Here is a 23,100-nt window from a genome sequence, read left to right as displayed (position 1 = left end):
GGCTCTCTATTCTGTTCCATTGATCTAAATGTCTATTTTGTGCCAGTACCACACTGTTTTGATTATTACAACTTTGTAGTGTATCTTGAAATCTGGGATTGTGATACCTCCAGTTTTGCTCTTCTTTCTCAGGATTACTTTGGCTATTCAGGGTCTTTTGTGGTTTCATACAAACTTTAGGATTATTTGTTCTAGTTCTGTGAAAAATACTGTTGGTATTTTGATAGGGATTACATTGAATCTGTAGATTGGTTTGGGTAGTATCGACATTTTAACAATATTAATTCTTCCAATCCATGAGTATTGGATTACTTTCCGGTTTTTGTTGTTGTTGTTCAATTTCTTTCATTCATGTCTCATACTTTTCACAGTATAGGCCTTTCATCTCATTGGATAAATTGATTCCTAAGTATTTCATTCTTTTCAGTTCAATTGTAAATGGGATTGTTTTCTTAACTTTTCTTTCTGCTACTTTATTATTAATGTATAGATACACAATAGATTTCTGTATATTAATTTTGTATCCTGCAACTACTGAATTTATTTACTGAATAAAAGCATTTCTTTGCAACTTCCTGTGAATCTATAATTATTTCAAAATAAAAAGTGAAAAGAAAAAAGCTTTGGAGGAAACAATATTTACAATCAATACTTTTGACTACTGATTTCTCTATAGTAAAAAAAAAACCCATGCCATAGAAAGGTTTATTTCTATGCAAAACATTTGCAACATGCATTACAGAGACTGAAAACCTATTAATGTATAAGGTATTTTATTGCCAGTTTGTAAAGAAAAGCACTAGTATTTCAATAGAAAAATGTGAGAAAGAAGTGAACAGGCAGATCGTTAAAGCATTAGTCAGCAAATATTCTGTAAAAGGCCAGATAGTAAAAACTTTTAGGTTTTGCTAGCTGTACAGTCTCTGTCACAACTGTTCAGCTATTCAGTTCTTCAGTAGTAGGGTAAAAGCAGACATACTCAATATGTAACCAAGTGAGTATCATGTGTTCCAAAACAGGTGTGATAAAGACAACTGCCAGGCAGATTTGGCCTGTGGGCCATAGTTTGGTAACCCTTGCATTTAAAAAATATGTCTATACAGATGGCTAACAGACACATGAAAAGATGCTGAACATCACTCATCATCAGGGAGATGCAAATCAAGACTACAATGAGATACCACCTCACACCTGTCAGAATGGCTAAAATCAACAACACAAGAAACAACAGGTACTGGCGAGGATGTGGAGAAAGGGGAACCTTCTTACACTGTTGGTGGGAATGCAAACTGGTGCAGCCACTCTGGAAAACAGTATGGAGGTTCCTCAAAAAAATTAAAAATAGAACTATCCTATGACCCAGCATTTGCACTTAGGAATTTACCCAAAGGACACAAAAATACTGACTTCAAGGGACACATGCATCCCAATGTTTACAGCAGCACTATCAACAATAGCCAAATTATGGAAAGACCTCAAATGCCCATTGACTGATGAATGGACAAAGAAGATGTGTATACACACACACACACACACACACACACACACACACACACTGGAATATTACTCAGCCATCAGAAAGAATGAAATCTTGCCATTTGCAATGATACAGATGGAGCTAGAGAGTATTATGCTAAATGAAATAAGTAGACAGAGAAAGACAAATACCATATGATTTCACTCATATGTGAAAATTAAGAAACAAAATAAATAAGCAAAGGGAAAAAGAGAGAGAAAAACAAACCAAGAGCTAGATTGTTAACTATAGACAACAAACTGAGGGTTGCTGGAGGGGAGGTGGATGGGGGGATAGGTTAAATGGGTAATGGACATTAAGGAGAGCACTTATTGCAATGAGCACTGGGTGTTGTATGTAAGTGATGGATCACTAAATTCTACTCCTGAAACCAATATTACATTATATGTTAATTAACTGGAATTTAAATAAAAACTTGAAATAAAGTAATAATAATTTAAAAATAAAAATAAAAGATGTATGTCTAACAAATATAAATGTCTAACAAATGTTCTTATTAGCCTTATTAGTAAATGAATAAATTAAAATTATTACAATAAGAGCTTTACCTACCAAATTGGAAAAACTATCTTTAAAAAATAAGCATACTGTATTTTGATAGGTACATATATGTTGCTGTAGAGAATGAAAATTGGTGTACTTTTTAAAAATACTGTGGGAACATTTTTTAAATATTTATTTTGAGAGAGAAAGAGCAGGAGCAGGGCAGGGGCAGAGAGAGACGGAGAGAGAGAGAATCACAAGCAGGCACCACACTGTCAGTGCAGGGCCCAATGCAGGGCTTAATCTCACAAACTGTAAGATCATAACCTGAGCCAAAATAAAGAGTTGGACGCTTGACTGACTAAGCCACCCAGGCACTCTGAAATTGGTAGACTTTCTAATAAAGTAACTTAAATGCATCAAGACTCGTAAAAGTTTAGATCTTCAGATTTAACAATTCCACCTTCTGTGTTCCTATTTTAAGAAAATTATCAGAATTATAAACAAGGATGTCACTATTAAATAATAAGGAAATGAAAGAAAAAAACCCTACATGCTCCAGAGAAAATTGGTTAGGTAAATCTTGGTAGTCCATATTCTGCAAATGATAAGAATTTTTATGAAGATTTCATTGTTTAAGTTTTATTTTTATCCCAGTTTGTTCACAGAAAAGTGTAATATTAGTTTCTGGTGTAGAATTTAGTGATTCAGCGCTTCCATAAAACACCCGGTGCTCATCACAAGTGCCCTCTTAATCCCCATGACGTATTTCACCCATCCCTCCACCCACCTCCCTTCTGGGAACCATCAGTTTCTTCTCTATAGTTAAGAGTCTATGAATTTATGAAACAATCATAGGATGAAGATTTAAAATTTTAAAAATGTTTATTCATTTATTTTGTGAGAAAGAGAGAACACAAGCAAAGGAGGGGAAGAGAGAGAGAATCCCAAGTAGTCTGCACACTGCCAGCACAGAGTCTGTCGTGGGATCGATCCCATTAGCATGAATGAGATCATGTCCTGAGCCGAAATCAAGAGCTGGATGCTCAACTGACTGAGCTACCCAGGTGCCCCAAAGATTTAAATTTTTATTAATAAAATCACTCTTAAAATATTAAGTTACAAAGGCAAGGTACATGGGAAAAAAGTGGAAGGAATGATGCCAGGCTGTTAACAGTGGTTTCATCTGCATGGTAGAATGGTAAATATAAGTAATTTTTAAAATCTTTCTCATATGTTTTATGCTTTACAAATTCTTTTTGATACTTTTATTGTCATGGGGTGGGAAGCCAAACAGAGAGAAACAGAGATAGAGAAAGAGAAGTAAAAAGAAGTAAGAGAAAAGATAAGATGCCAGCAAAGCCTTTTACTCCCCTTGCTATACCCTTTGCATATCCTGAAGATTTTCTAAAGCATTTGCGGGGGGGGGATTTTTTTTTTACTTTTTGGGTTTTCTTTTGGCACAGTGGGCAAAGTCACTTATGAAATCATTATCCTGTTATATTGATGTCATATCATTAGATCAAACTACCCTAATTCATTTAGTCCATTCTAGTTGGTAAGATGTATTTGTTCATTCATTCACTTATTAATTCATACTACTCAACCTACAAATATTTCTGTTCTCAGGAACATTCTAGGCACTTGTTTTAATTTTGTTCCATAAACAATATAGCACTGGGTAATTGGTTGCTAAAAATAACATTCTTAACCAGTAAATTATTGGCAGTACTTATAACTATTATTTTAATGTCTTTTATTTTTCCCTTAAAAGGGCCAGATGGTCATGTGACTAAATATGATTTGGATTGGCTGGTGAAAAACAGCTATGAAGGGCAGAAACAAAAGGTCATCCAGCCTAGAATCTTATGGAATGCTGAAATCTACCAGCAAGCCCAAGTTCCATCTGTAGATTTCCAGAGCTTCCTAGAAACAAATGATGGATTAAAGAACTTTCTGCAAAATTTTCTGCTGTATGGAATTGCATTTGTAGAAAATGTCCCTCCCACTCAAGAACACACAGAGAAGTTGGCTGAAAGGATCAGCTTGATCAGGTAACTTATTAGTTTCTAATATCTATAGTAATAATTTCCAGAGCATTAATACCAGTAAAATAACAACAGGGTATGGTCACCTTGTTTTTAATCATGAATATTTTGTGGTCTGAATAAAGTGATTCCCATTTATAGTGCTTTATTTGAGGCCCAGATTTCTAATCTCTAAAGACACTTACATGTTAAATATGATGAAGACTTCAAAGTCACTGTAAAATTTTTCAGCTTAGTGGTCCTCAAAGTGACAGGTACCATTGTACACTAGGAGGAGGACTAACTTTGAATAAAGAGAATCAGGTAGTATTCTGAGTTCCACCATCAGGGGATTGTGTGAACATAGGCAACTCCATTACACTCACACCTGTACTCTCCACCACCACCTCTACCCCCTTGGCCTTGATTTTCCCATCTGAACAATTAGAGGATTGAATAAAATGGTGTCTAAAGATCATCCAGTTTTGACCTACTATGATTGCTAAGGCTTGATTCAGAGACTAGTTGTTAATAATACTGCCTTACACAATATAGCACGTAACCAACAAATTTACACCATTATTTTCTTTTGGTCATTATAGAAATCATGATAAGTGTATATTTTATCTCCTGTTCTGCTGAGCCACTTGAGACCCACGTATATTAAGTAGGTGGCTTGCCCAGTATTGTTCTGCTAGTAGGTAGTAGAACTGGGATTTGGGGTAGAGCTGAGATGGTGGTGTACTAGGAGGACCCTAGCTTTGCCTTGTCCCTCAAACACAGATAGATAACTATCAAATCATTCTTAATACCCAAGAAATTGACCTGAGGAGTGATAGAACAAACTACAACTAGAGGGAGAGAAGAGGCCACATCAAGGAAGGTAGGAAGTGCAGAGACGCAATTTGGGGGAGAAACGTACTGTAGGTGCTGTGGGAGGAAGAGAGCCCTGGTTGCAGAGAAATGTGAGAGAGAGTGGAGCACACAGGGATAAGCACAAGGAGATCACTTCTGCACAGCCATTGGCCGGGAAAACAAGAGGGGCTGATTTTCATGAGTTTTTGCAACCAATGGGGCTCAAAGACTGGAATTTTAGAGGTCCCCAGACTTGACTGGGATAGAAACCTGAGGACACTGCCTGACTCCTAGAGAGAAGGCAGGCAAACAACCTGGGGATAGATGGCTCGATATGAGGAACTACTAAGTAAGGCACATGAGAAGAGACTATTCGCTCTTCTTGGAGCACATCTGTGAGAGGTGACATTGCCTTTCTGAGGACAAAAGACGACACCATTTTCCTCTCCTGCCCCTCGGCATAGGCATAGAGATACCTGCAGAGGGTAGCTAACCGGGAAATTAGCTGTTTAGCCTTCTTGCTCCAAATCCCACACCCACGTGCTCTGGTACACCTACCCTTCCATGTCAAACTGTATCCATTTCAGTGTGGCAAAACCCTTTCCCAGAGGACCAGCACAGGCCCCTGCCACAGCAGGTCCCTAAATTTTGGAGTTCTAAAAGTCAGCAGGCTTGGCTGAGATAGATCCCAGAGTATACTGTGCTGCTCCAAGCAGGCATATGACCCAGAGACAGTGTTAAAACGGTGATCTGAAAAACACATAGGACACACAACGGGAAATTATTTGCTCCTCTGGGGGTGCTTTTCTCAGAGCAGGAAGCATGGACTCCCTTCTACAGGGACAAAGGAGTGGGCTGGCACAATTTTCCTCCCTCGCCCCTCAGCATAAACCAACTTCAGGAAAACAGCACAGTGCCAACACAAACTGACTAACCTGCTTACACGAAGTCACACTTTGTGCTGCTGGTACTGCTTTTCTCGGGCAAGCGTGCCTAGGATCAGCACAGCAGGCCCCTTCCCCCAGAAGATCAGCACAAACCCCTGCCCACACCATGTCTCCCAACCAGAGAGTTGTTCAAGGCTTCAGTTCTAGTGGAAGTAGCATCAGGTCCCTTTTAACAAGCAGACCAGAGCACACCTAGTTAAAATGCACCACACTTTGGCTAAGGTGCAAACACTCCCCACTGCATGCAAGAAGAGCCTCTGCAGGAACTGACCTGAGGGATAGAGCAGCCAAAACACAGCAGCAGAATCACACAACACACATCAAAGACACTCCCTAAAGCACCAGGCTCTGGATGCTATATGACCTCTTCATACAGCCATTTACACTCAGGAGCAGAAACTAACAGACTTTTCTAACACAAAGAAGAAGACAGAGACCTAGACAGAATGCCAAGACAAGAATTCATCTCCAAAGAAAGAACAAGAAGAGGTCATGGCCAGGGGTCTAATTGAAACAGACAGACATAATTTAATATGCCTGATGGAGAATTTAAAGCAACAATCATAAAGATACTTGCTGGTTGGAAAAGTATGGGAGACATCAGGGAGACCCTTACCACAAAATAAAAGAGTTAAAAAACAATCCATCAGAAATGAAAAATGTGATAACTGAGATTCAAAATCAACTGGTTGTAATGACCACAAGGATGGAAGAAGCAGAAGAATGAATAAGTAATATACAAGATAGAATTATGGAAAATAATGAATTTGAACAAAAGAGAGAAGAGTGATGGATCACAAGAATAGACTTAGGGAACTCAGTGACTCCATTAAATGTAATAATATTTGTATCATAGGGGTCCCAGAAGAAGAGAGAGAAAAGGGGAAGATTTATTTGAGGAAATAATGGCTGAACACTTCCCTAATCTGGAGAAGGAAAGAGACATCCAGAATCAGGAGGCACGGAGAACTCCCATAAAAATGAAAAAAAAAGCAGGCCAGCAAGATATATTGTAGTTAAATTTGCAAAACATAGTGTTAAAGAAAAAAATCCCAAAAGCAGCAAGACAAAAGAAGTCCCTAAATTATAAGGGAAGACCCATAAGGCTAGCTGGAGATTTCTCAACAGAAATTTGGCAGGCCAGAGGGAATGGCATGATTTGTTCAAAGTACTGAATGGGAAAAACCTGCAGCCAAGAATACTCTATCCAGCAAGGCTATCATTCAGAATATGAGGAGAGATAAAGACTTTCCCAGACAAACAAAAACTAAAGGAGTTCGTGATCATTAAACCAACCCTGCAAGAAATACTAAAGGGGGCTCTTTGAGTGGAAAGGAGGGAACAAAATTGACAAGGACAACAAAGGATCAAAGAAAATCTCCACAATGACAAAGTAAGTAATAAAATGGTATTGAGTACAGATCTATAAGTAATCACTCTGAATGTAAGTGGACTAAACACTCCAATCAAAAGACATAGGGTGTCAGAATGGATAAAAAAAGAAGACACATCTGCATGCTACATATAAGAGATTCATTTTAGACCTAAAGACATCTGCAGATTGAACATGAGAAATATTTATCATGCAAATGGACATCAAAAGAAAGCCATAATAGCCAAACTTCTATGAGACAAACTTGATTTTAAACAAGTCTTTGTAAGAAGAAATGAAGAAGGGCACTATATCAAAATAAAGGTGACTATCCCATAGAAAGATATAACAATCATAAATATTTATGCCCCCAACTTGAAGCATGCAAATATATAAACAATAGCATATATAAAGGAACTAATTGATAAGAATACAATAATAGTAGGGGACTTTAACACCCCACTTACACCAATGGACAAATTAAGCAAAAAATCAACAAGGAAACAATGGCTTTGAATGACACACTGGACCAGATGGACTTAATAGATATATTCAGAACATTTCATCCCAAAGCAGCACAATACAGTTTTTTCAAATGCACATGGGACATTCTCCAGAATAGACCACTTACTAGGTCAAAAAACAGACCTCAACAAGTACAAAAAGACTTTTATCATACCATGTATGTTTTATGACCACAACACTATGAAACTTGAAGTCAGCCACAAGAAAAAAATTGGAAAGACCACAAACACATGAGGGTTAAACAGCATGCTACTAAACAATGAGTGGGTTAACCAGGAAATCAAAGAAGAAATTTAAAAATACATGGAAACAAATGAAAAATGAAAACATGATGCTCTAAAATCTTTGGAACTCAGCAAAAGTGGTCCTAAGAAGGAAATATATAGCAATACAAGCCTACATCAAGAAGCAAGAAAAATCTCAAACAACCTAAACTTACACCTAAAGCAGCAATAAAACAACAACAAATGAAGCCTAAAGCCAGCAGATAAAGGGACATAATAAATATTAGACCAGAAATAAATGATATAGAAACTAAAAAACAAAACAAAACAAAACAAAACAGTAGAACAGATCAGTGAAACCAGGAGCTGATTTTTTGAAAAAATTAATAAAATTGATAACCCCCTAGCTGTTGCAGACTTTGAGTCTGGAGTTCTCTCTTGTCCAGCAAGAGAGTGGATGCAGAATTGAATATGAGAGAGGCTAATGTCCGGGAGGTGACAAGAGCCTCGAATAAGGGTCCTTGCTCAGTTTTTATTAGGATCAGAAGGCTTACAAACGTGATGGACGTGCAGAAAGTGACAATGAAACAGTAAACATTAACTCGTGTGTGATAGAAAAGGGGTTTCGAAGATGTGCAGTGTTAGGGGTTTGGGTCAATACAAAACAAACTCACGGTGCCAAGCAGATGGTTTACAGCAGGCACAAGGCACCACGTCTGTTTATCTTAGCTTGCCTACGGGATAAGAGAGATAGAGCAGGCTACCTTAGGATCAACAAGGCACTTTTCTTTTGCTAATTAGCTCTGCTCTGGGCAATTTCACCGTGCCGTCTATAGCCCTGTTTACCTGTTTACCTATTCTGGACCTTAAGTCCTGTGACAGCAGCTTTCTGTTTTGTTCTATGCTGGGAGCACTTTCGCCCTATTTGCCTAATCTTGGATGTTTTCATTGTAAGCCTTGTTAACCCATTGGTACAAGCTCAGGGAATTCCAAAACTTATTCCCCACACTTAGCGAGTCTTATCAAAAGAAAATAGATTGGTCTCAAATAAATTAAATCAAAATTAGGGAGGAGAAATAACAACCAACACCACATAAATACAATTATAAGAAAATATTATGAAAAACTATATGCCAACAAATTGGACAACCTGTAAGAAATGGATTAATTCCTAGAAACATAAACAACCAAAACTGAAACAGGAAGAAATAGAAAACTTGAACAGACTGATAATCAGAAAAGAAATTGAATCAGTAATAAATCTCCCAACAAACAAAAGTCCAGGGCCAGATGGCTTCACGGGTGAAATCTAACATTCATTTAAAGAAGGGTTAAAACCTATTCTTTTCAAACTGTTCCAAGAGATAGAAATGGAAGGAAAACTTCCAAACTCATTCTATAAGACCAGCATTACCCTGATTCCAAAACCAAAGACTCCACTAAAAAACAGAACTACAGGCAAATTTCCCTGATGAATATGGATGCAAAAATTCTCAACAAACTACTAGCAAATCGAATCCTACAGTACATTAAAAGAATCATTCACCATGGTCAAGTGGGATTTATGCCTAGGCTTCAGGGGTGGTTCAATGTTTACAAATAAATGAACATGACACCACATTAATAAAAGATAGGATAAGAACCATATGACCCTCTCATTAGATGCAGAGAAAGCATTTGACAAAATACAACATCCATTCGTGATAAATAAAAAAAAACCCTCAACAAAGTAGGGATAGAGGGAACATACCTCAACATAATAAAAGCCATATATGAAAAACCCAGAGCAAATATCGTCAATAGGGAAAAACTGAGAGCTTTTCCTCTATGGTCAGGAACAAGATAGGTATGTCCAATCTCACCACTGTTACTTAACATAATACTGGAAGTCTTAGCTTCAGCAATCAGAAAACATAAAAAAATAAAAGGCATCCAAATAGACAAGGAAGAAGTCAAACTTTCACTATTTGCAGATGACCTGATACTCTATTATAGAAAACCCAGAAGATTCCACCAAAAAATTTGCTAAAACTGATACACAAGTTCAGTAAAGTGACAGGATATAAAATCAACATACAGAAATGTGTTACATTTCTATACTCCAATAATGAAGCAACAGAAAGAGAAATCAAGGAATCAATCCCATTTAAAATTGCACACACAAAAAAGGTAAGATACCTAGGAATAAGCCTACCCAAAGAGGTAAAAGATCTCTATTCTGAAAACTAGGAAACACTGGTGAAAGAAATTGAAGATGACACAAAGAAATGGAAAAACATTCCATGCTTAAGGATTGGAAGAACAAATATTGTTAAAATGTCTATATTATACACCTTTAATGCAATCCCTATCAAAATACCACTAGCATCTTTCACAGAGCTAGAACAAACAATCCTAAAATTTTTATGGAACCACAAAAGATCCCAAATAGCCAAAGCTATTGGGATTAGAAAGCAATCTTAAAAAAGAAAAGCAAAGCTGGAGGCATCATAATTCTGGGCTTCAAGTTCTATTACAAAGCTGTGGTGATCATGACAGTACAGTAATGGCACAAAAACAAACACATAAATCAATAGAACAGAATACAAAACCCAGAAAGTAACCCACATCTCTATGGTCAATTAATCTTCAACAAAGCAGGAAAGATGAGAAAAAGTCTCTTCAACAAATAGTGTTGGGCAAACTGGACGGCAACATGCAGAAGAATAAAACTGGACCACTTTCTTATACCATACACAAAAATAAATTCAAAATAGATGAAAGACTTCAATGTAAGACAGGAAAACCATCAAAATCCTACAGAAGAACAGTGGCAGCAATTTCTTTGACCTCAGCCATAGGAACTTCTTACTAGACATGTCTCCAGAGGCAAGGGAAATGAAAGCAAAAATGAACTATTGTGACTTCATCAAGATAAAATCTTCTGCACAGTGAAGGAAATGATCAACAAAACTAAAAGGCAGTGTTCAGAATGGGACAAGACATTTGCAAATGGCATTTCTGATCAGGGGTTAGTATCAAAAATGTAGAAAGAACTTATCAAACTCAACACACAAAAACCAAATAATCTTGTCAAGAAATGGGCAGAAGACATGAGTAGACGTTTTTCCAAAGCAAACGTGCAGCTGGCTAACAGAGACTTGAAAAGTTGCTCAACATCACTCATCAACAGGGAAATGCAAATCAAAACTACAATGAGATATCACCTCACATCTGTTGGAATGAATGGATGAAACTAACAACACATGAAACAACAAATGTTGGTGAGAATACAGAGAAAGGAAAACCCTTTTGCACTGTTGGTGGGAATGCAAACTGGTACAGGCACTCTGGAAAACAGTATGGAGGTTCCTCAAAAAAATTAAAAATAGAACTACCCTATGACCCAGCAATTGCACTGCCAGGTATTTACCCAAAGGATAAAAAACACTGACTCAAAGGGACACATGCACCCTGATGTTTATAACAGCATTACCAATATAGCCAAATTATGGAAAGACCCCAAATGTCCATCAACTTATGAATGGATAACGATGTGGTATGTACATACAATGGGATATTACTCAGCCATCAGAAAGAATGAAATCTTGCCATTTGCAATGACATGGATGGGGCTAGAGTGTTTTATGCTAAGCGAAATAAGTCAGAGAAAGATACCATATGATTTCACTCATACGTGGAATTTAAGAAACAAAACAGGTGAACATAGGGGGAAAAGATAGGCAAACCAAGAAATACACGCTTAACTATAGAGAACAAACTGAGGGTTGGTGGAGGGGAGGTGGGTGGAGGGATGGGTTAAATGGATGATGGGCATTAAGGAGGGCCCTTTTTGGGATGAGCACTGGGTGTCATATGCAAGTGATGAATCACTGGGTTCTACTCCTGAAGCCAAGACTACACTGTATGTTAACTTGAATTTAAATTAAAAAAAAGAATGAAATCCTGCCATTTGTAATGACATGCATGGAATTAGAGAGTGTAATACTAAGCTACATAAGTCAGTCAGAGAAAGACAAATGCCATATGACTACTTATATGTGGAATTTAAGAAACAAGACGAATGAGCAAAGGTGTAAAAAGAGAGAGAGGCAAACGAAGAACAAAACTCTAGAGAACAAACTGATGGTTACCAGACGGGAGGTGAAGGGGGAAGGGTTAAATAGGTGGTGGCGATTAAGGAGTTCACTTGTCATGATGAGCTGTGGGTGTTGTATGGAAGTGTCGAATCACTCTAGTTTTAGTACACCTAAAACTAATATTACACTGTATGTTAACCAACTGGAATTTAAATTAAATTTAAATTTAAATTTTTAATTTAATTTTTAACTTAAAAATTAAAAAAATAGTGTGATGTATATATAACAGTGCTACCAGAATATGTTCACTAATAACAATTCAGTAATTAATTAAAAAATACTAGAATTCAGATAGGTCAAGCTTCCTGATCCTAAATACAGTGTTGTTTCCACTTGCCAGTCTGCATTTCTATGTAGTACTTGGATTGATCTTGTGTAGTATTAAATGTGATGTAAACATACTTTGTCATAATTAGTACTTTCCTTTTACTTGATAAGGGCTAGATATAGCTCATTATGTAGCAGATAGTGTGCTGGGTCATTTGCCCTATCCTTGTACAGCATAATCAACATTTTGAACCATTTAGTTATAAACACATTTTAAGAACTTTCAAGTAATGAACCTGTGCTGTAAATAAATTGAGAGGGCTTTAGGGATTATAGTCCATGAGAAAGGATGTTTCCTGTTTGGCCTTTGAGGGTTCAGAAAATAAGATGAACACTGAAAAGTAAAGAATTAAAGTGACCTTTGGTCAGATGTGAGCCACCAGGAAAATAATTGTAAAATCAAAACCCATGATGTATATCTCAAGGAAAGATACAGCAACAGTGATACAGCATCTCACTAAATACTTGCTAACAGAAACTATCTTCTCTTTTTCTTATTCCTCCCTGTCCAAAAGATGGGTGAGGACCTACATTAACCACTTCTAAAAGCATCTGCATAAAGACATCTTTTTCTATGTAAGGAAAGTGAGCATAGGAAAGAACCTTGAATGTGAAAGCTATTAAAAGTAGGCATATAAACAAAGAGGAATGGTTCCCTAAGCTTTGAAACAACAATATACAGTTGACCCTTGAACAATGTGGGGGCTTAGGGGAACTGACCCCCCACCCACACCACACGTTGAAAATTCATGTATAACTTTTTGACTCCCCGAAAACTTAACTGCTAATAGCCTACTGTTGACCCGAAGCTTTACCAATAACAATTAACACGTATTCTATATGTTATACGTATTATATACTGTATTCTTACAATAAAGGAAGCTAGAGAAAATAAAATGTTAATAAGAAAATCATGGGGAGCTTGGGTGGCTCATTTGGTTAAGCATCCGACTTTGGCTCAGGTCATGATCTCACAGTTCATGGGTTTGAGCCCCGCGTCAGGCTCTATGCTGACAGCTCAGAGCCTGGAGCCTGCTTCAGATTCTGTGTCTCCCTCTCTGTCTGCTCCTTCCCCACTTGCACTCTCTCTTTCTCAAAAATAAATAAACATTAAGAATTTTTTGAAAAAAAAAACCATAAGGAAGAGAAAATATATTTACAATAATGTATTTATTGAAAAAACATCCATGTGCGAGTGGATCCATGCAGTTCAAACCTGTGTTGGTCAAGGATCAACTGTTCTTTCAGTTTTCCCCCCAACTTCCTAAAATATTAATCAGTTACAGAATTGTTAAGACTGGTGGTGTGTTCAAATGTCATCTACACCTTACGGACAGAAATCTGGAGCCAAAAAACTAATGTTATTTGTGAATAACTAAAGAAGTTATTAGAGTTGTAAAAGACAAAATTAAAAATTTCAAATAGTTAAAAATCTTTCTTCATTTCATTTGACAGAGAAACCATCTATGGGAGGATGTGGTATTTCACTTCAGACTTCTCCAGGGGTGACACTGCATACACCAAGCTGGCTTTGGATCGGCACACTGACACTGCCTATTTTCAGGAGCCCTGTGGGTAAGTGGATTCGAATTTTCCATATTAGGATCTTTACATGTGATGGTCTTGAATAATTTCTTAATCATTTTCCATTCTATTTGAACCAATATCATATCTGCTGCTGACGTTTATGACTATTTCTTTTTATTCTCTTAGCAACATGGTCATTTTTAAATACCCTTGCTCAGTCTTAGAACTTACAAGAATAAGTTTTTTGAAATGATTGAAAATACACCTTACTACATAAGTGGATCTTAATTTTGCTTAATTTACATTTTGTCAAAGTAATTACAAATAACATAAAAAAGTATTGCCTAACCATTAATTTTGGAATTGCACAGTTTTCTTATATTTAGTTATATTGCAAAGAGGTCAATATTCTAGACACAGCTGCTTTGGGTGGTGTTAACAGGAATTTGAATCCAATTTATAAGAAGGTGCAGAGGAGGAATTAATGAAAATTTTTTCACATAGAACCAGAAGTTGCTGAGCCAAAGATATACCATACTTTTTCCCCTTTATTGATATATAGTTGACATAAAACATTATATAAATTAATAGCTGATATAAAACATTATATAAATTTAAAGTGTATAGTGGTTATATATTGTAATCTGATTATCATTGTAGCTAACAGAGAGTAGATCTTAAATGTTCTCACCACAAAAATAAAATGATAATTATGTGGCATGATGAATAAATACCATACTGAACTTATCTACTATTTGCCACTTATTAGAGGTAACTTTGTAGTTGTTATTTTGTTATTGATCTTGCTCCTGCATATATAGATGATAAGCCTGAGGCACAAAGATACTACTAAAGTGAGTGTACATATGCATTTATAAAGAGCATATGAGCGGGTGATAATATGCAATTGATTGTGGCTACATAGATTTTCTTAAAGAGTTTGGAACTTAAGAATATTTGGTTCAGGAGAGGAAGAATAAAGCAGCTTTTAGAGGGTCCTTGTCAATGTTATCAATATATGAAGATCCCAACAGCCTGCATCCTCATTCAAGGGGGTGCAGAAGGAAGAAAGAGGAAATGGGATGAGAAACAACTAGACAGAGGTTGACATTCAAATACTGAAAAACCCTTTTCTCAAATTTGAGCAACTCACTACCAAAGATAAGCAGTTAGTTGTCTGTGCCTTTAATTTAACCCTTTCTATTCAATGACAAGGACCAAGTACATTAGCAGTATAGTAAGAGTGGTTGAGAGTTCAGGCCATGTCATCAACAGATCTGGATCTGCATCCCAGCTGGCACATATGTTAGCTTTGTGATTTTGGACAAATAACTTCTCTGTGCCTCAGTTTCCTCGTTGGTAAAATGAAACTAGTAATAAAACCTATTCATTAGTATTGCTCAGGGATTAAATTACATAATGTATTTAAAGCACTTGGCATACTGCCTGAAACATATTAAGTGGTCATGAAATGCTAGCTATGATTATTATCACTTTAGCCATTGTCATCATCATCATCATCAACATTGTTATATGCCTTGTCCTTTCTGAAGCTACCTTTGCTCTGGATCTCATATTTTCCGGCCTCCTTGGAGATTTCTCTCTCCTACATATTCACCCTTTTCATACCTATTGAATCCTTCCTATCAGCTTCTCATATCTTCTTTGGACTCTGTCTCCCTCTAGTTACAGCCCTGCCTTATTCCTCCCCTTCACATCTAAACTTATTAAAAGAATCATCTACCTTCAATATCTTTTTATTTTCATTTCCCATTCATTCCTCAAATTCATAGTCAGCTAGTTCATCCAACCCCCTCCCAATTAAAATTACTCTCTCCAAAGTCACCAGAAACTTATTGCCATACCCAGTGTGTACCTTTCAGTCTACATCTTACTTGACCCCTGGCGAATGCCATTAACCACTACCTCTTCTTAAATATCCTTTCTTTTTTTAGTTTTCCTCCTATATCTGACCACTTTTCCTCAGCATCCTGTGCTGCCTTTTTTTCCTCGGTCCATTTCTTACCTGAAATGATCTCTCTAAATGACTTCTTCCATGATCTTGGCTTTGGCTATCACCTACCGACAACTACAAAATCCACCTCTCTTCTGAGTTAAATAACTTCAACTAGCTACTAAACAATCTTGACCTAGATGTTTCACAGAAAGCTCAAAAACCAGAACTGAACTCTCTCATTTGATTTTTTAAAATATTTATTTATTTTTGAGAGAGAGAGAGAGAGAGAGAGAGAGAGAGAGAGAGAGAATGAGTGGAGAAGGCACAGAGAGAGAGGAGACACAGAATCCAAAGCAGGCTCCAGGCTCTGAGCCATCAGCACAGAGCCTGACGCAGGGCTCAAACTCATGAACCGTGAGATCATGACCTGAGCCGAAGTTGGACCCTTATCCGACTGAGCCACCCAGGCACCCCTGACCTTTCTCATTTTAATTGTGTTTATATTAGATTCTCCTTGATTTTATTCCTTCTATCTGCATTCATATTTATTCATACTTATTTTACTTTGTTATTTACTTTTATGTTTATTATTTTACTAAATTTTTATTAATTTTATCTTCCCCTTGTTAATTTGGGAATTCTAGTTGAGCTTTCTAGCCCATTAAGTCACCTTTCCTTTCCCTGTTAACATTTTCAGCCACAAGTGACTCAACTATTTCAACATGGCCCCTAAACTGAACTTCAACCCCTCACACTCCCTCATTATAATCCAATTACAATTCTCCATCTTTGCATATGACAAGTTACTCAAGTGAAAAACCTGAAGTCATTCTAGATTTTTGCTTGTTCTTTGTCCACCACATTTAGTTAGTCATCAAATCTACTATAGTATCTCTTTGGTGTGTCTTTTCTACACCTTTCTTTAAGCTCAAGCCCTCAGTATTTTTGTCTATTTCAGTCATCAAGTTGTTCTCTACATTTTTTGTCATCTTGCTTCCCACAAGTCCATCTCCCATACTATCATCCTAATCAAGTCTTAAAAATGTTAATGTGACCATAGAGCTTCCCAGTTTAAAAGCCTTTTGTGATTCTCTGTTCTATGCTGATATACACTTCTTGCTCTCCTCCTTGAATATACCTTGTAGAAAATGTCCTTTCTTTGTGGCCCCTCTATATCTTGTATATAACTGTATTATAGTTCCTATCATAATCTTATTGATATTTCTATGCTTCATCTTTTCCTACTAAACTACAGGCTTCTTTATTTTTTATTTTTTAAATTTTTTTAATGTTTATTTTTTGAGATAAAAAACTTTTTAATGTTTATTTTTGAGATTTTTAAAAAATTCTTTTAATGTTTATTTTTGAGGTTTTATAATTTTTAATGTTTATTTTTGATATATATTTTTTTAATTTCGGGCTTCTTTAAAACAGAGACTATATCTTATTCATGTCTGTATTTCCAGGGTCTGTCACATATAGGCTTTAATTCATATTGAATATGTTTAGAAGAAACCTGTAATAGTATTAGTATTTCAAAGCACAAAAAAGTATAACTGGCTATATGGAAAGATAGTTAGGAAATGAAAATGACACAAGTAGATTCAGTAATTATTTCATATATAATTTTCTAAAATTTTGATATGTTCTCTTTTTTCCACTGAACAGAAGACTTTAATTTTTCCCTTTTCAGCATTCAAGTGTTTCACTGTCTTAAGCATGAAGGAACAGGTGGCAGGACACTGCTGGTAGATGGATTCTATGCAGCAGATCAGGTACTTCAAAAGGCACCTGAGGAATTTGAACTCCTCACCAAAGTGCCACTGAGGCATGAATATATTGAGAATGTTGGCGAATGTCACAACCACATGATTGGGGTTGGGCCAGTCTTAAATACCTACCCATGGAATAAAGAGCTGTATTTGATCAGGTGAGCACCAAAGAACTATCCCCCACTGTAATGTACTTACCCATTATTAGCCTTCAAATGTAATGAAAATCCCTAAAATCCTTATACTGACCACATTTTAATCTTGCTATTTTAAGTCTCTTTATTAACAATTTCTGTTATTATACTTCCCATGGAATAATAAATAGGCCAACAGGTAAAGAATACTAGATTTTAAAGTGAAAACATTATTAAAATCAAAAAAGTGATTAAATTGTGCTCAGTGACCAAACAGCTAGAGTACCCAAAGGCATCATGACCACACTTGTCTGTAGCCCACATTTATGCAAATCCCCTGACCTGTATATCCAACAGTCTACTAGATAGTGCCACTTAGGTATCTTATAGCATCATAAAGCACATCATATTCAAAATTGAACCCATCATCTCCACTCATTTCAGTCTGCTCCTCCACACCCAGTTGTAAATATAAAAATAAACTGTTTCTCCTGCCTTTGCCCCTGGATTTTAATAGGAACTGCATAAATACTAATTCACTGCCATCGGATAACCTCCTCTAGAAAACTCTCTCTTAGTCATCTCTTGTATCCCCGTTGCTTAGAACAGTGAGCAGGTAATCAGTATTTTTTCCAACATTTGACGAGAAACATTTTTTTTTTCAACGTTTATTTATTTTTGGGACAGAGAGAGACAGAGCATGAACGGGGGAGGGGCAGAGAGAGAGGGAGACACAGAATCAGCCATCAGCCCAGAGCCCGACGCGGGGCTCGAACTCACGGACCACGAGATCGTGACCTGGCTGAAGTCGGACGCTTAACCGACTGCGCCACCCAGGCGCCCCGAGAAACATTTTTAAACATATAGAAAAGTTGTAAGCATTTACAGTAAAACCCATAGACCCACCACCTAGATTCTACCAGGAAGGTATTGCTATATGCTTGTTTTCTTATCTATCTGCCTATCTGCCTGCCTATCTATCTATTAATCTCATTTTTGATGCATCTCAAAGTACAGTGCAGATATGACTACATGTCCCCCTAAATGCTTCAGCATTTATATCTTTAAGTAGAGTTCAATATTTGTTTACAAATTTTTAATTTTGAAATAAAACTTACATAAAATTATGTTTTAAAATATCAAATATACACTTGCTGAATTTGGACAAATGCATATACCTATGTAAACCAAACACCTATCAAGATATAGAATGTTCCTGTCACTGCAGAAAGTCCCTTATACTCTTTCCTAGTCCAACCCTGCACAGCCACCCCAGAGGAGATCATGGTTTTGATTTTTGCCACCAATGATTAGTTTGGCCTGTTCTAGAAATTCATACCATAGAATAAATGCTTTTATTAACAAACACCTGGGCTGTTTCTAATTTGGGGTTATTATTGAATAAAACTGCCATGAGCATTCATAGAAAAGTATTTTTGTAGATATGTGTCTTCATTCCACTCAGGTCAATAGCTACAAGTGGAATACTGCGTCATAGAGTAGGTGAGTGTTTAGTTTCATAAGTAACTGCCAGAACTTTTACTAAAGTAGTTGTTTGATTTTATATTGTCATCAGCAGTGTATGAGGATTGTAGCTGCTCCACATCCTTGCCACTACTTGCTGTTGTCAGTCCCATTAGTTTTAGCCATTATGGTGGTTATCTCTTAGGGATTTAATTTGCATTTTTTTGATGACTGATGATGTTGAGCATCTTTCCATGTGCTTATTGGCCATTTATATATCTTCTGAAATATCTGGTTAAATCTTTTGCCCATTTTTTCATTGAGTTGTCTTTCATTATTGAGCTGTAGGAGTTCTTTATATATGCTGGTCACTATTTCTTACTGAATATATGTTTTAGGAATATTATTTTCTATGCTGTAACTTACCTATTTATTTTTTAACAGTGTCTTTTAATGGGAGAGAATTTTAATTTTAATAAAATATAATTGATTATTTTTTTCTTTAACAGTCATTGTTTCTATGACCTGCATAAGAAATCTTTAACTACCCCTATGACATGATGACATTCTCCTATGCTTTCTAAAAGTATTATAGTTTTATTTTTACATTTAAATCTGTGATCTATCTCAAATTAATTTTTTCTATGTGGTGAGGTATAGGTAGAAGTTCATCGTTTTTACATATAGGTATCCAGGTGTTGTAGCCTCGTTGAATTGCCTTTGCAACTCTGTCAAAAATCAAATGGCCATGTAAATGGGGGTTTGTCTCTGGGACCTCTATTTGATTCCATTATGTATTGGTGGATCCTTATGACAGTTCCACACTGTCTCAGCTAGTGCAAGTTTATACTAATTTTTTTCTTTATTTTTTTAAAATTTACATCCAAGTTAGCTAGCATATAGTGCAACAATGATTTCAGGAGTAGATCCCTTAATGCCCCTTACCCATTTAGCCCATCCCCCCTCCCAGAACCTTTCCAGTAACCCTCTGTTTTTTTTCCATATTTAAGAGTCTCTTATGTTTTGTCCCCTTCCCTGTTTTTATATTATTTTTGCTTCCCTTCCCTTATGTTCATCTGTTTTATATCTTAAAGTCCTCATATGAGTGAAGTTATATATTTGTCTTTCTCTGACTGTCTCATTTCGCTTAGCATACTACCCTCTAGTTCCATCCACATAGTTGCAAATGGCAAGATTTTATTCTTTTTGATTGTAGAATAATACTCCATTGTGTGTGTGTGTATATATATATATATACATATATATATATGTATATATATATGTATATATATATATACACATACCACATCTTCTTTATCCATTCATCCATCATTGAACATTTGGGCTCCTTCCATACTTTGGCTATTGTTGATAGTGCTGCTATAAACATCAGAGTGCATGTGCCCCTTCAAAACAGCATACCTGGATCCCTTGGATAAATATCTAGTAATGCAATTGCTGTGTCATAAGGTAGTTCTATTTTTAATTTTTTTGAGGAACCTCCATACTGTTTTCCAGAGTGGCTGCACCAGTTTGCATTCCCACCAGCAGTGCAAAAGAGATCCTCTTTCTCCCCATCCTCGCCAACATCTGTTGTTGCCTGAGTTGTTAATGTCAGCCATTCTGACAGGTGTGAGGTAGTATCTCATTGTAGTTTTGATTTGTATTTCCCTGATGATGAGTGATGTTGAGCAGTTTTTCACGTGTCGGTTGGCCATCTGGATGTCTTCTTTGGAGAAGTGTCTATTCATATCTTTTGCCCATTTCTTCACTGTATTATTTGTTTTTTGGGTGTTGAGTTTGATAAGTTCTTTATAGATTTTGGAAACTAACCCTTTGTCTGATATGTCATTTGCAAATATCTTCTCCCATTCCGTTGGTTGCCTTTTAGTTTTGCTGATTGTTTCCTTCACTGTGCAGAAGATTTTTATTTTGATGAGGTCCCAGTACTTCATTTTAAGTTTACAGTAATTCTTGAAGTCAGATAATATGTTTGTTAACTTTGTTCTTTTTTAACATTATTGTGGATATTTTAGATCGGGGGTCTACAGATTTTTTTTGTAAAGGGCTAGATAGTAAATATTTTAGGCTTGTGACATATATGGTCTTTATTGCAACTACTCAATACTGTTGTGGATGTACAACAGCAGCCATAAACAACATATATATGAATGAGTGTGACTGTTCTAATAAATATTATTTACAAAAGTGGTCAGTGGTCTGGATTTGGCCCATAGACCATAGTTTGCCAACCCTCGTTCTAGATTCTTTATATTTCCATACAGATTTTTAAATCAGCCTGTCAATTTCTAGGAAAAAGCCTGTTAGGGTTATGATTGGGATTGCTTTGAATCTATAGATCATTTTGGCGATAACTAACAAACTAACAGTTTTGAGTCTCCCAATCCGTGAACCTGATTTATCTTTCTATTTATTTAGGTCTTCTTTAATTTCTCTTAGCAGTGTTGTGTAGTATTGAATATATAGATCTTATATTTCTTTTGTTAATTTTATTCCTAAGTATTTTTGTATTTTGATGGTATTATAAAATAAAATTTTAATATTATTTTCAAATTATCTGCTGCATTATATTAAAAATTGATTTCTTTTTAAATTAGCGTTTTATTCTATATCCTTGCTAAAGTAATTCATTAGTTCTAAGTTTGTGTTTTTTGGGGTTTCTTAAAATTTTTCTATATACAAAATCATGTTGTAGGGATAGTTTTATTTCTTCCTTTGCAATTTATATGCTTATTCATTTGTTTTTCTTACCTTATTGCACTGGCTAGCACCTCCAGCACTATGTTAAATAAGGGTGGCAAGACCAGACGTCCTTAGGATGAAAGTGTTCAGTGTTTTGCCCGGTATGATATTAGCTATAAGAGTGTTGGTGATGTCTAGGGGCACTTGGGTGGCTCAGTCGGTTAGGCGTCCAGCTTCAGCTTGGGTCATGATCTCACGGTCCATGGGTTCAAGCCCCATGTCGGGTTCTGTGCTGACAGCTCAGGGCCTGGAGCCTGCTTCAGATTCTGTGTCTCCCTCTCTCTCACTCTGCCCTTTTCCTGCTCACACTGTCTCTCTCACTCTCAAAAATAAATAAATGTTTAAAAAAATTTTTTTAAGTGCTGGTGATGTCTTTTATATTCTGGATGAATTTCACTTCCAAGTTTCCTGAGATTTTTTTACATCATAAATGGGTATTAAATTTTAATAAATCCTTTATATTCATGTCAGTCATCAATGAAAATAACTATGTGATTTTTCTTCTTTATTCTGTTAATATTGTAAGTTATATTAATTTCAAATGTTAAACCAGCCTTGTACTCCAAGGATAAACTATGCCTGGTCACAATTTATTACTATACACACACAGCGTGTATGTGTGTGTGTGCATGTCTGCGTGTGTATATTTAATACTATGGGTTCAATCAAGAAATAAATACCACACATTAGTTTCTTTTTGTTGTTTTTTTCTATTTTAATTAATGAGCAGTTAATATACAATATTAATTTCAGGTGTACAATATAGTGATTCAACAATTTTATACATTACTAAGTGCTCATCATGACAAGTATACTCCTTAATCCCCATCACCTATTTCTCCCATCCCCACCCACCCACCTCCCCTCTGGTAACCATCAGTTTGTTCTCTATAGTTAAGAATCTGTTTCATGGTTTGTCTGTCTCTCTTCTTTTTTCCCTCTGCTTGTTTTGTGTCTTAAATTCCAATATGAGTGAAATCATATGCAATTTTTCTTTCTCTGACTGACCAGTTCACGTAGCATTATACTCTCTAGCTCCATCCATGT

The 23,100-nt window shown here is 36.2% G+C and overlaps 1 protein-coding gene across 5 annotated transcripts in view; it reads left to right on the top strand.

Moving 5' to 3' along the window:
- The window catches only part of TMLHE (trimethyllysine hydroxylase, epsilon), an 87,622-nt gene that overhangs the window by 39,002 nt on the left and 25,520 nt on the right, over positions 1-23,100 (top strand). For 4 of the 5 annotated variants that reach the window (XM_045472112.1, XM_045472110.1, XM_045472111.1 and 1 more), the window contains 3 exons: positions 3,795-4,074; positions 13,892-14,011; positions 17,614-17,850. In XM_045472112.1, the coding sequence (XP_045328068.1) occupies positions 3,795-4,074; positions 13,892-14,011; positions 17,614-17,850 (637 nt within the window). The remainder of the gene's footprint in view (positions 1-3,794; positions 4,075-13,891; positions 14,012-17,613; positions 17,851-23,100) is intronic. The other variant, XM_045472113.1, reaches the window with a different exon arrangement.

This window comes from Leopardus geoffroyi, chromosome X (genome assembly GCF_018350155.1).
Source record: "Leopardus geoffroyi isolate Oge1 chromosome X, O.geoffroyi_Oge1_pat1.0, whole genome shotgun sequence".
NCBI lineage: Eukaryota > Metazoa > Chordata > Mammalia > Carnivora > Felidae > Leopardus > Leopardus geoffroyi.
The sequence above is the reverse complement of the archived record's forward strand: the minus strand, read 5'-3'. Positions and strand labels throughout refer to the sequence as shown.